General features: G+C 45.0%; 1 protein-coding gene across 1 annotated transcript in view; it reads left to right on the forward strand.

Moving 5' to 3' along the window:
• DYNC1H1 (dynein cytoplasmic 1 heavy chain 1) overlaps positions 1-12,896 on the forward strand; it is a 91,494-nt gene that overhangs the window by 24,030 nt on the left and 54,568 nt on the right. Inside the window, 8 exon segments of the mRNA XM_010353636.2 lie at positions 86-265; positions 1,337-1,486; positions 5,536-5,682; positions 8,195-8,335; positions 8,699-8,875; positions 9,012-9,122; positions 9,207-9,326; positions 11,067-11,306. Of these exon segments, the coding sequence (XP_010351938.1) occupies positions 86-265; positions 1,337-1,486; positions 5,536-5,682; positions 8,195-8,335; positions 8,699-8,875; positions 9,012-9,122; positions 9,207-9,326; positions 11,067-11,306 (1,266 nt within the window).

The raw sequence follows: 12,896 nt of genomic DNA on the forward strand, positions 1-12,896 counted from the left end.
TATAATACCCGAGGAGAACGTTGTGTGAGAATAAAGGAATAGAGTGTGAGTGGGTGTTCTAAATATTAAATATTTCTTCCTTCAGGTGGATGATCTGCTGATCATTGAAGAAAAAATAGACCTAGAGGTCCGTTCCTTGGAAACTTGTATGTATGACCATAAGACATTCTCAGAGATCTTGAACAGAGTCCAGAAAGCAGTGGATGACTTAAATCTGCACTCCTATTCCAATTTGCCCATCTGGGTCAACAAGCTTGACATGGAGGTAAGGGTTAGAATTTGCTTACGTGTTCCTCCTTTTTCTTCTGCTTACCCTCCAGTAAGTTTATTAGTTTGTCACTAAAAAGTATTTTTCCCTGGAAATTATCTGTGATAGTTCACTTCCCCTCCAAAATCTCATTTAACTGATGATAGAACTGAATTGTGGCCAGGCACAGTGGCTCATCACGCCTGTAATCCCAGCATTTTGAGAGGCCGAGGCAGGCAGATCACTTGAGCCCAGGAGTTCAAGACCAGTATGGGCAACATAGCAAGACCCTATCTCTACTATAAATAAAAAAACTAGCCAGGTGTGGTGACGAGCACCTGTAGTCCCAGCCACTCAGGAAGCTGAGGCGGGAGGTCACTTGAGCCCAGGAGGCGGAGGTTGCAATGAGCCGAGATTGCACCACTGCACTCCAGCCTGTGTGGCAGAGTGAGACCCTGTCACACACACACAAAAGGAACCGAATTATGATACTGCATGTCAGCACTCACATCAAGTTTAAGTTGGAAGCAGGGAGATAAGAGGGAGGGGAAGGTGCTCCCTTTATTTGCTGGATATTTGATAACTTCCTATTTGCCCTTCCTTGCTTTTCTTATGATTCATGTTACCTTTTCTAGCCCTCCAGGTGACCTCCTCTGATGACCCTGCCCCTCCCCAACATCCAGTTTAGAAATCCCAGCCACATTCTGCCCCTACCCATATATCTCTGTAGATGAGCGGGGACAGGTAGAAGGTTTGGTGTGTGTGCATAAAGCACGCTTACCAATCCATTCCTTTTCTCGTTGGTGAACTTCAGAGAGCACGCCAGAGGAGAGTGTTGGGGAGGAGGATATTTTATAGCAGAGGTTACAGGTTGTGAAGGATTGGTGATTCGGTATCCAAAGATGGAGAACACAGCCTAACAAGTGATCTGCGGCTGGGAGAAAGTGAGATTCTGAGAAGAGAGAGATGAAGGCTTATAGTTAGGAACTGTGTATCTTTGATCCGAAACACCTACCACTTTCTAATTAACTTGCTTTGTGAGCTAACTTTTAGAAGAAACACTATTCTCTGGTATAACGTTGTCTGTAGATTGAAAGAATATTGGGCGTCCGTCTGCAAGCTGGCCTGAGAGCTTGGACCCAGGTTCTTCTTGGACAAGCTGAAGATAAAGCAGAAGTTGACATGGACACAGATGCTCCACAAGTTAGTCACAAGCCTGGTGGAGAGCCAAAGATCAAAGTGAGTACTTCTGTGGCATTCTATTTGCTAATAAGTACAATAACAAAACTCTCCCGTTAAAAAGCACCTATGAAAAGGTCACTTAGTGTGGACACGTGGCAGATGCCACCTTAACCAGATGATGAAGGTCAGCCTTACCCGTGGCGATGTGCAGATGTCATGTGTCCTCTGATGTGATGTAATGGGAAGGGAAGGGCAGGTCACCTCTGCACTCTTTTTCCAAAATCCCTCACTCTCATGCGAGATGTTAACATTAGAGAAAGCTGGTGGAGGATATGTGGAAACTCCTTGTACTTCCCTTGCAACTCTCCTATAAGTCTAAAATAATTATTTTAAGTCCTAAAAAATGAAAAATTAAATTTTAGGAAAAAAAACTACACTGTGGAAAAAAATTTGTTACCAAACATTCATGCAGTAAATTATTTCAAGAACTGCGGGTAATGCCCTAGGTGGGCAGTGGACTCTGTCATCTCGACTTGTGTAGGTACATGCTGTGGAGTTTGCACAGTGACAGAAGAAAATGTTCAGACCATGACATTGAAACGTACTCTACTGTTTTAACAAAGGTCTCAGTCCACATCCCTGGGAAGAAGGTGGCACACAGTGGCCACCACACAGAGTAGTAGTCTGTGCCTCCCGAGCCATCTCTTTCCCATTGGTGTGGAGCTTAGCGAGCTTTCTACACAACTGAATACTTCTGTCCGCTAGCACTGTGTAAGTAGGCCCTATCTGCTGCTCTTGGTGGTGGTTACAAAGGAGTCCCCCTTACAGTAAGTGTTTGCGTTATATTCACCAATAAAAAGGCCTCACAAAACAGTAAAAACTTTGATCTGGGAGAAACAGTTGGCTTTGTTTCCCTACCTACACTTCACCTTTTTATTTTTTTCCCTTACACTTGAAAAATGTTTTCATTTTTAAATATTTCTGTTTTTACCTTTGACTATTACTATTATTGGATACTCATCCCCAGAGCATACTTTTCAGAATACCAAGTCCCAGAGAAGCAAATGAGTGTTTCTGAATTGATACAATTACAGTCATGCACCGCATAATGACATTTCAGTCAACGACAGACCGCATGTACAGTGGTGGTCCTAAAGATTACGATACCATATTTTTACTGTCCCTTTTCTTTTTTTTTTTTTTTTTTTTTTTGAGACAGAGTCTCACTCTATCGCCCAGGCTGGAGTGCAGTGGCCGGATCTCAGCTCACTGCAAGCTCTGCCTCCCAGGTTTACACCATTCTCCTGCCTCAGCCTCCCGTTACTGTCCCTTTTCTATGTTGAAATGTGTTTAGATACACAGATACTTACCATTGTGTTCCAGTTGCCTGCAGTATTCAGTACAGTAACATGCTGTGCAGATTTGCAGCCCAGGAGCGATTGGCCATGCCACGTAGCCTAGGTGGGCAGTCGACTCTGTCATCTCGACTTGTGTAGGTACATGCTGTGGAGTTTGCACAGTGACAGAATCACCTAACCGTGATTCTCAGAATGTGTCCCTGTTGTTCAGCAACACATGACTGTCTAGTGGAGACTAAGTTGGAATTCTTATTTAGCTTAAAGCACTGGCAGGTGGCACAGACTTACCTGACCTTGGTCAACCTAAGTCGTTGCCCGACAACTGATAACCTGACTTGTATCACTGCTTCAGTGGTGCTAGTTTCTCGGGTCTCAAGGTCGTGATATTGAGACATCGTCATATACTTATGTCCCATCAGATGAAGGTTCATTGAGTACCTGTTATCCTTAGAGGACTTTCATTGTCCTTAGAGGACTCACTGGTTTCTTTTCATAAGCAAAAAGTGCCTCTTCTTAAAGAGCACTTTGCAGACGTTTCACTCCTTTTCCAGTAAGTTTGAGTTAGGAGCTTTTACCTTGTAGCAGAGCAGTATTAACATGTAGTTGGTTCACCTGGGAAACGAAGAGGCTGGCTGTGGGGCTGACCGTGTGGATGCGGGTCACACTGAGTGTGGGAGAAGGTGTTGTGTAATATGCTGAGGCGGCCACCTCAGTGGAGAAATGGAAAGACTCAATTTTAAGCTAATGTGAAATCAGAGAATGCTGTAATAAATAAATGCCTTAAGAGTATTCAAAATATGCTTCCATATTTCAAAATATAAAATGTAACACGACAGGAGATTTTGCGTTTGACATTGTGTCTGGGAAGGAAGGGCCACACCTTGGAACCTTTGGAAGCTGCTGTCACAGGTCTTGCAAGGCTAGGCCTAGGCTTTGGTCTAGAAGGAACATTTAAAAAGTTGCCCTGTAAAGTTATTTGGTGTCATTGACCAATTGCATCCCTGCTAAAAAGCAAGAGGCATCGTTGCCTGGATAATAGAGGATGTGTTTCAGCCCTGAGATGTTCGAGTTGAACAGCTCAGTTTTCACGGAGCATTTCTGTTATTCCAGTTATCCCCAAAATTTCTATGTATTATATTTTTGGGGAAGTGAGGTGTGCTCATGTTTTCAATCTAACAACTAGTTTTGGGGACTTGCCCACATCTCTGGGACTTGAATGGGGATTGTATCCCATTTTACTGGCTTTTAGGTTTACATTGACCACGTTTCTCTTCTCTGCTCCCCTTACCCACTGGGGACTCCTCTTTGGCTCCTTGAAGTTTGCTGCTTAGAGTTGGAAGTGCAGCAGGCAGGTGATCATGCTGCAAGCTCTTTCTGGACCTCTGGCAAAGGGAGTGGTCAGTGAAGGCCATCGTTACCTTGGGATCTGCCAGACTGGGGTGTTTTCGGTATCTGCTGTCCACAGCTCTCCACTGTAATCCAAATACTTTGCCAGTGCACTAATCTCTTTGGAGATAAAATTCATTAGTGTGTTACTAAATGTTAATTTTCTTTTGCAGAAAATACAGTACCGTGTCTTAATTAATTATTAATATTTAAAATATTTCATTCCTTAACTCTCCTTCATTTGCTTTGCCCACAGCGTATTCAGTTCCTTTTTTTGGCAGGATTCTGCAGAATGTGTCTCACCCACTACTGAGATTGTTCAGCCTCTGATGTATTTGTATTGATTTGTTTCTGGTGGTAGCTTGTCCTGAAATGTGTGTAGAAAGCAAGTGTTATATGATAAAATTGTTGTGTAGTGCGTGCTGTGTAGAGTTCAGAGGAAACCAGACTCAGTGACTAACGATGCCAGAAAATGCGAGTGACCAGCCATGGTTCAGACGGCAGGCAGTGGTGCTGTTTCTGTTTTGTGGCCTCTTAGACTTCTGTTGCCCTAAGATTCCGTTTTATTGGGAACCCATTTTTCCACCTGGTCTTTCTTGACAGGGTTTTTTTCTATTTTAAACAGTTTCTAAATAAAGTTCTCTATTTCAAGAATGAAAAAAAAAAAAACCACACACACACAAATTAGCTGGGCATGGTGGTGCGTGCCTGTAGTCCCAGCTTCTTGGGAGGCTGAGGCAGGAGAATGGCTTGAACCCGGAGGCGGAGCTTGCAGTGAGCCGACATGGTGCCACTGCACTCCAGCCTGGCGACAGAGTGAGACTCCGTCTCAAAAGAAAAAAAAAAACAAAAACAAAACAAAAATTAGCTGGGTGTGATGGTGCATGCCTGTGGTCCCAACTACTTGAGGGGCTGAGGCAGGAGGATTGCTTGAGCCCCGAATGTCAAGTGAGCCATGTCGCCACAACACTCTAGCCTGGGTGACAGAGTGAGACCCTATCTCAAGAAAACAAAACCAAAGGACTTGGCATGGTGGCTCACGCCTGTAATCCCAACACTTTGGGAGGCTAAGGCGGGTGGATCACCTGAGATCAGGAGTTTGAGACCAGCCTGACCAACATGCTGAAACCCATCTCTACTAAAAATGTATAATTAGCTGGGCGTGGTGGCACATGCCCATAATCCCAGCTACTTGGGAGGCTTAGGAGAATCACTTGAACCCCGGAGACGGAGGTTGCAGTGAGCCAAGGTTGTACCATTGCACTGCAGCCTGGGCAATAAGTGTGAAACTCTGTCTTAAAACAAAAAAAAAATTGTATTGAAATAGATTGCTGAGTAAAAAATGAAACCTTTCTTTCACAGAATGTCGTTCATGAGCTAAGAATAACCAATCAGGTGATCTACTTGAATCCGCCAATTGAAGAGTGCAGATACAAGCTGTATCAGGAAATGTTTGCCTGGAAGATGGTTGTACTGTCTCTACCCAGGATCCAGAGTCAGAGGTACCAGGTAAGCCTTCGGCGACTTGAAGCACACTCCTCTGACCAGGCTTCTCATGAGCTCGTGACACCACTTCTTCATGGTGCTTCTTTAAATAAGCTCTTGATGTTGTTTACAAACTCCAGACATCCCAGGGGAAAGTTAGGGAGGCTTTTTGTGCCCTGACCTTTTTTTCCAACTAGTAACTTGGCATTTGTAGCTTGGTGTCAGTAGTCTCTTTGAACTTCTGTCCATGAGCTTCTTTGGGAATCTCAATTCCTGCTTCTCCCTCTCCTCCCCACTCCCCACTTTTTATTAGGGGAATTTTAAAACATACACAAAAGTTGAGGGAATCAAGAGTCCCCCACCACACAGCTTTATCAATATGTGGCCAATGTTATTTATATTTTCTTCCCTACCTCTCCACCCCTACCAGATTATCTTAAAGCAAATCTCAGATATAATATACTCTTGGTAAATTTTTAGAGCAAAAGGAAAGCTCAAAAGACCATTTAGTCCCCAGTGTCACTTCTAAACAGAACCAGTGGCTTTCAAATAAAAAGATGGCACAACTTCTGCTATTGCAGACTCTTCCAGAATTTGGTGATCTTGTGAAGACATTATCCCTTTTCTTAACTTTGAACATAAACTCAGGTCTTTTAGGATTTTTTTTGAGGTAGTTAATTGCCTATGGCTAAAATCATGGTCGTGTTTCACCTAATGCTGGGCACTGTCCAGCTAATCAGAACCAAGCTCTGGATATTGGCTTCTGCCCTTCAAGGAGTCCACATACAATCCTTAGCGTCTTTCTCGTCATGCTTCTGTTTTTAACCAGCCTTGTTTCTATTTGCATCATTCTCTTGCTTATCTCCAAACTTAACAAACTAAAGCCAGCAGTCTCCTTGTTCCCTAGAGCCCGCCCCTCACTCTTGTTCAGCTGTTCTTCCCTCTCTTCTGGGTCTTCCTTCAGTACCTCAACGGGACCCCATGTCCCCTGCAATCTTCATAAGGAAGCTCCCTCTCAGGCACTCAGCCAGCCTCCTCCAGCACTGCTCTGTGTGATCACCTGCGGTCCCGCCCTGCTGACTAGTGGGCTTCTCTGTCCTTTCCTCACCTCTTAACTGCAGGATTTGATGAAGGCTGCCTCCTGCGTGATGCACTGGACTCTTCAGAACACCGTGCCTCCTGGTTCTCCTCCCACTTCAGTGGCTAGTCTCCTTTATTGGTTCCTCTTTTGCCTTCCCCTTAAACTCCCTCTAAATGTTCCATTCCCTCTCCACTCCTATGCACTGTCTTTGTGGTCTCATCTAGTCTTACTGACTTTAAATGCCACCTGCAAGCTGACAGCTCTGTGTTCGTATCTCCAGCTGACCTTTCTCCCGACTCCAGGCTTGTCTGGCCAGCTGCCAGCATGACATCTCCACTTGGCTGTCTGGGAGTGGCGTCACACTGAGCACCTCTTGAGCCCTACCTCCCCAAGTTTGATCTTTCCTCAGTCTTTCACTTCCCATCCTTCAGCTCATTCAGGCCAAAAATCGTGGTATTGTCCTTGACTCCCATTGTGTGTCTCTTGAGAATGAATGCTGAGCCGTTTCACTGGACCCACTCCGTACAAGGTACCATCACCTCTCACTTGAATTATTAATGTTCCCTCCTATCTCTTCTCTCTGCCTTTGCCTCCCTAAAATCTGTTTTCAACACAGCAGCCAAAGCAAGTCTTAGATTCTAAGTCATTCCTGACACTCTTTTCGGAGCCGTTGAATGACTTCCTATCTCGCTCATCATGAAAACCCAAGCCCCAGCGGCTTGCTGGGCCCCATGTAATGTACTGCTTATTGTTTCTGTGACTTAGCTGCTGCTGCTGCTTCTTCCTTCACTGGCTCTGCCCCGTCACATTGCAGTCTTGCTGGTCCTCAAACATGCTGGTAGACTCTTGGCCCTACGCCTTCACATTTGTTGATCTCAACTCAAAATCCTTGGCAGCAAATATTCACAACTTACCCCTCCCCTCTTCCTGGTTTCTCGCAACTTTCCCCTTCTCAGCGAGGCCTTTCCTGACCTCACTATTGAAAAGGCAGCCTTCTCCGTGCTGCGCCCACACTCCCTCTCCTCCTCACTCTTGCTCCGTGTTCTCTCTCACCACCTGACATTCTGGCTGTTTTGCTTATTCCCTAATCGCGTCTCTCTTCCCATAGAGTGTAAGTAAGCAGGGATTTTTTTATCTGCTTTTTGTACCTAGAATAGTGTCTAGCACATAACAGACACTCAGATAGTTAAAATGAGCAAATGGCTTCGCGCACTCTTCAGCTGTTTTTGCATTGCCACATTTCTCTGTTGTCATTAATGTGTCTTGTATTGGTTTGGTGAGTTAAATATAAGTAGGCTTTCTGGTTACTTGTTGTCAGGGTAAGTGGATGTTACCCCTTAAATGCCATTTTGGCCATGAGCTTTTTTCCAGTTCATTTTAATTAAGTAAAAGGTGACACTTAGATTACCGCTTTCATATACACTACTTGCATTCATTTCGGCTTTGGTTGGCTAGGTGGGTGTACATTATGAATTGACTGAGGAAGAGAAATTCTATCGGAATGCTTTAACACGGATGCCTGATGGCCCTGTTGCCCTGGAAGAGTCGTATTCTGCTGTCATGGGCATTGTAACTGAAGTTGAGCAATATGTCAAGGTAAGAAACTCCTAATTTCATTCAAATATACATATGGTCTATTCTAGACACTTAAGAGTACAAGATATAAAGAACATGGAGCTAAAAGGTCTTGACTGTATGTATGGTTCGCTAGATTCTATTTGCTCTTTCAAAGCAGAGAGTAAATGATAGGATACATCTTTTGGTGTTTTAACCATGACGTTCGAGAATAGTAAGTTTTATTCTTTTTTGATATGAAAATTCTGAGAATCTCGAGTGAGAATTTCTCTAACAGTGGTGAAAGATATGAACCTTCTTAATGGAAAATGTGAACATAAGAGGTGCTAATACTCTACAAAATGAAAACTCAAACTATTATTTAACTGTGTTATTCATTTGCAGGTTTGGCTTCAGTATCAGTGTTTATGGGATATGCAAGCTGAAAACATCTATAACAGACTTGGAGAAGATCTCAACAAATGGCAGGCTCTCCTGGTCCAAATAAGGAAGGCCAGAGGAACCTTTGACAATGCAGAAACCAAGAAAGAGTTTGGACCAGTAGTTATAGATTATGGCAAGGTGAGCCCTGCTGTCTGGTTGAAAGGTATCAAGGGCAGTGTAAAAGCAGTATTTCTGTTAGACTGATACTCATATGAAGGATAAACATGCCAGCAGGAAAGAGCTGATGATGTGTTGTGTGCTGTTTCACCCTCAGGTACAATCTAAGGTGAACTTGAAATACGACTCTTGGCATAAGGAGGTTCTTAGCAAATTTGGGCAGATGCTAGGATCAAACATGACGGAATTCCATTCCCAGATCTCAAAGGTGAGGACATAAGATTCTGCCTCTGTAACCAGTCTACTGGTAAACCCCGGCTCTGTGATGAAATGCTCCCCTCTCTCTGAACAGTCCCGCCAAGAGTTGGAGCAGCACTCAGTAGACACGGCCAGCACCTCCGATGCAGTGACCTTCATCACCTACGTGCAGTCTTTGAAACGGAAGATCAAGCAGTTTGAGAAGCAAGTTGAGGTGAGCTCTATGAATATTTAAAATTTTTCAGCAGGGCGCCGTGGCTCACGCCTGTAATCCCAGCACTTTGGGAGGCCGAGGCGGGCGAATCACAAGGTCAGGAAATCAAGACCATCCTGGCTAACACGGTAAAACCCCATCTCTACTAAAAATACAAAAAATTAGCTGGGTGTGGTGGCGGGTGCCTGTAGTCCCAGCTACTTGGGAGGCTGAGGCAGGAGAATGGTGTGAACCTGACAGGCGGAGCTTGCAGTGAGCCGAGATAGCGCCACTGTACTCCAGCCTGGGCAACAGAGCAAGACTGTCTCCAAAAAAATAAATAAAAATAAAAAATCACACTAGATCTCTAGTTTAATTTGGCTTCTATAGTGTTTTGCGTTCTGAGAGAATGACCTGACTCAACCCTTAAGACATTCTTTTCTTAGTATGGCCCACAGATCATCTCTATGACAACAGGCTGATGTGCTTGTTAAAACTCAGTGCAGGCCAGGCGCGGTGGCTCACGCCTGTGATCCCAGCACTTGGGGAGTCTGAGGTGGGCAGATCACCTGAAGTCAGGAGTTGGAGACCAGCCTGGCCAATGTAGTAAAACCCCATCTCTACTAAAGATATACAAAAAAATTACCTGAGTGTGGTGGCACGTGCCTGTAGTCCCAGCTACTCAGGAGGCTGAGGCAGCAGAATCGCTTGAAGCTGGGAGGTGGAGGTTGCAGTGAGCCGAGATCGTGCCACTGCACTCCAGCGTGGGTGACAGAGCGAGACTCCATCTCAAAAAGCTAAATAAGTATGAAAAACTCAGTGCTGATACTTGGCATGTAGGGTTTTCTGTTTTTTGTTGTTGTTGTTGTTTTCCGAGATGGATTCTCGCTCTGTCACCTAGGTTGGGGTACAGTGGTGCAATCTCAGCTCACTGCAACCTCTGCCTCCCAGGTTCAAGCAATTCTCCTGCCTCAGCCTCCCAAGTAGCTGGGATTACAGGCACCCACCACCATGCCCAACTAATTTTTGTATTTTTAGTAGAGACGTGGTTTCTCCATGTTGGCCAGGGTGGTCTTGAACTCCTGGCCTCAGGTGATCTGCCCGCCTTGACCTCCCAAAGTGCTGGGATTACAGGCGTGAGCCACCATGCCCGGCCAAGTATCCTTTTAATAACTTGGAATAAAGGGTGAAGCCCAGCTCTACCTTGCTTTGTATCCTGTCTGGGGCCATCCGGATGCAGTGGAGTGCAGCACCCAGACTAGCTGCAGTGGGCTCTCAGAGGAAGTTGCCCTCTGGCCACGATGTCTTAGGATGAATGGTTTTAGGAGAAGAGCACATGTATTGATCTTGTGTGTTTTGTTTTGTTTGAGGCAGCATCTCACCTGTCACCCAGGCTGGAGTGCAGTGGCAGGATCCTAGCTCACTGCAGCCTCAATCTCCTGGACTCAAACAAACCTCCCACCTCAGCCTCTTGAGTAGCTGGGGTTACAGATACATGCCACCATGCCCGGCTGATTTTTTTCTTTTTAAGTAGAGACAGCGTCCTGCCATGTTGCCCAGGCTGGTCTTAAACTCCTGGACTCAAGCAATCCACCCACCTCAGCCTCCCAAAGTGCTGGGATTACAGGCGAGAACCACTGTGTCCGGCCAATCTTGCATGTTTTATAACTATCAAGTGCCTTCTCTTTTGTGGGGCTCTAATTAATAATTTCTGTCATTATTATAGAAGAAAAAATTTGATTTATTTGTTAACTCTCAAAGCTCTACCGCAATGGCCAGCGCTTACTGGAAAAGCAAAGATTCCAGTTCCCACCTTCCTGGCTTTATATTGACAACATCGAGGGAGAGTGGGGAGCCTTCAATGACATCATGCGGCGAAAGGACTCTGCCATTCAGCAGCAGGTGGCAAACCTGCAAATGAAGATTGTCCAGGAGGATCGGGCCGTGGAAAGCCGCACCACCGACCTGCTGACCGACTGGGAGAAGACCAAGCCTGTCACGGTAAGTCCCGCCTGTTGGAGACCCAGGAGACTTCTCACCCAGCAGTGTGATTTGGTGACTTTCTTTCAAGCCTAAAAGTCCTTGCTCTGACTGAGCTTTCCAGTACTGAAGCCTCTTTTCCTTTTTGTAGTTAAAAAAGCAGATGGAGATAGTAAATGTGAAAATATGAAGCCCAACTTAGACTTCTTGTTACCCAGAATGGCATTCAGGAGCTGGTTTTGAGGGTTAAAGTTTTTCTGTTCTTAGATCATTCGTTCTCTTATGTAGATATGGACAGAAATTATAATTTAATTTCCTATAGACAAAGGCCAAGCTTCCCACTGCTGCTGCTAGTTAATTTGATTTTGGATGGATGGTCTCTGTTTTTGCCAGTGCTGCTGGTGGATTGTGGGGAGGCAAGTTCTGTTGCCATCATTACCATAGCCATTAAACCTGCCACCACTCAGAAACTGCCACGTCCACTCTTCTTCATGCATTCAAGTATTTATTGAGCACCGACTGTGTTCCAGGCGTTGTTCTAGGTCGTGGCGGTATAGCAGTGAGTGAACAGGACAAGAGCCTCCTACCTTCATGGAATCACGCTCAGTGGGAGAGAGAAAAAATGAGCCAGAAGAGACAGGCAAGGCAGGTGGTGGTGCTGCTGCGACAGAAGCAGATGAGAGGGCGCTGGCTTGGTGGCTACTGCTGTGCCTGGGAGGGTGGTGTGGAAGGGGGCTGGCAACTTGTGCTGACAGCGGAGGCGATAGTAGGTGACAGTGTGTTTGGTTTACTGGGAGTGAAATTCAAAATTGTATGTATTTTATGTTCTGCTCCCTTTGTTACTTGTATTGGTGGTTTCCTAAGGGCGCATGAAATTATCTGGAGAGCATGTAAATGCAAATGCCTGGGCCCTCTCCTCTCTACATGCTGATCCAGTTGGGTTATCGTGGGTCCCAGGCGAGTGGTTTGTTTTCTTTCTAATTTTCAAATTTTTAAATTTTTATTTATTTAGGGAATATAAGCATAGAAAAGACAAATGGAAAAGATGTGAACATATTTTGAATATTAATCTGTTTTTCTCATTTGGGGATGTAAGTTTCCTATCGTAGGCCTAATGACAGATTGAGCCTTCCACAAAGATCTGCTGGTGAATGTCCCATCCTGCCCGCTTCCCTGCTGCTGGGCCCCTCCCTGCGGGTTCTACTGTGTGCTTAGTTTTTAATTTTGATTTGATGGTCTCTGCTTTTGCCAATGCTGCTGTTGCTGCTAGGTTATGAGTGCTTGTTCCAGTGGAGGAGTTGAGTAGTAATAGCAAGATTCTGGTCATCAAAATTTGAATATTTCTTATCATCTCACCTTGGTGCCAGTAATGTGTTAGAGTTAAAAAAAATTTTTTTTTTTTTTGAAACAGACTCTTACTCTGTCCCCCAGGCTGGAGTGCAGTGGCGTGATTTCAGCTCACTGCAAGCCCCACCTCCTGGGTTCACACCATTCTCCTGCCTCAGCCTCCCGAGTAGCTGGGACTACAGGCGCCTGCTACCACCCCTGGCAAATTTTTTATATTTTTTACTAGAGACAGGGTTTCACTGTGTTAGCCAGGATGGTCTCGAT

The sequence above is a fragment of the Rhinopithecus roxellana genome, chromosome 5 (assembly GCF_007565055.1).
Source record: "Rhinopithecus roxellana isolate Shanxi Qingling chromosome 5, ASM756505v1, whole genome shotgun sequence".
Lineage (NCBI taxonomy): Eukaryota > Metazoa > Chordata > Mammalia > Primates > Cercopithecidae > Rhinopithecus > Rhinopithecus roxellana.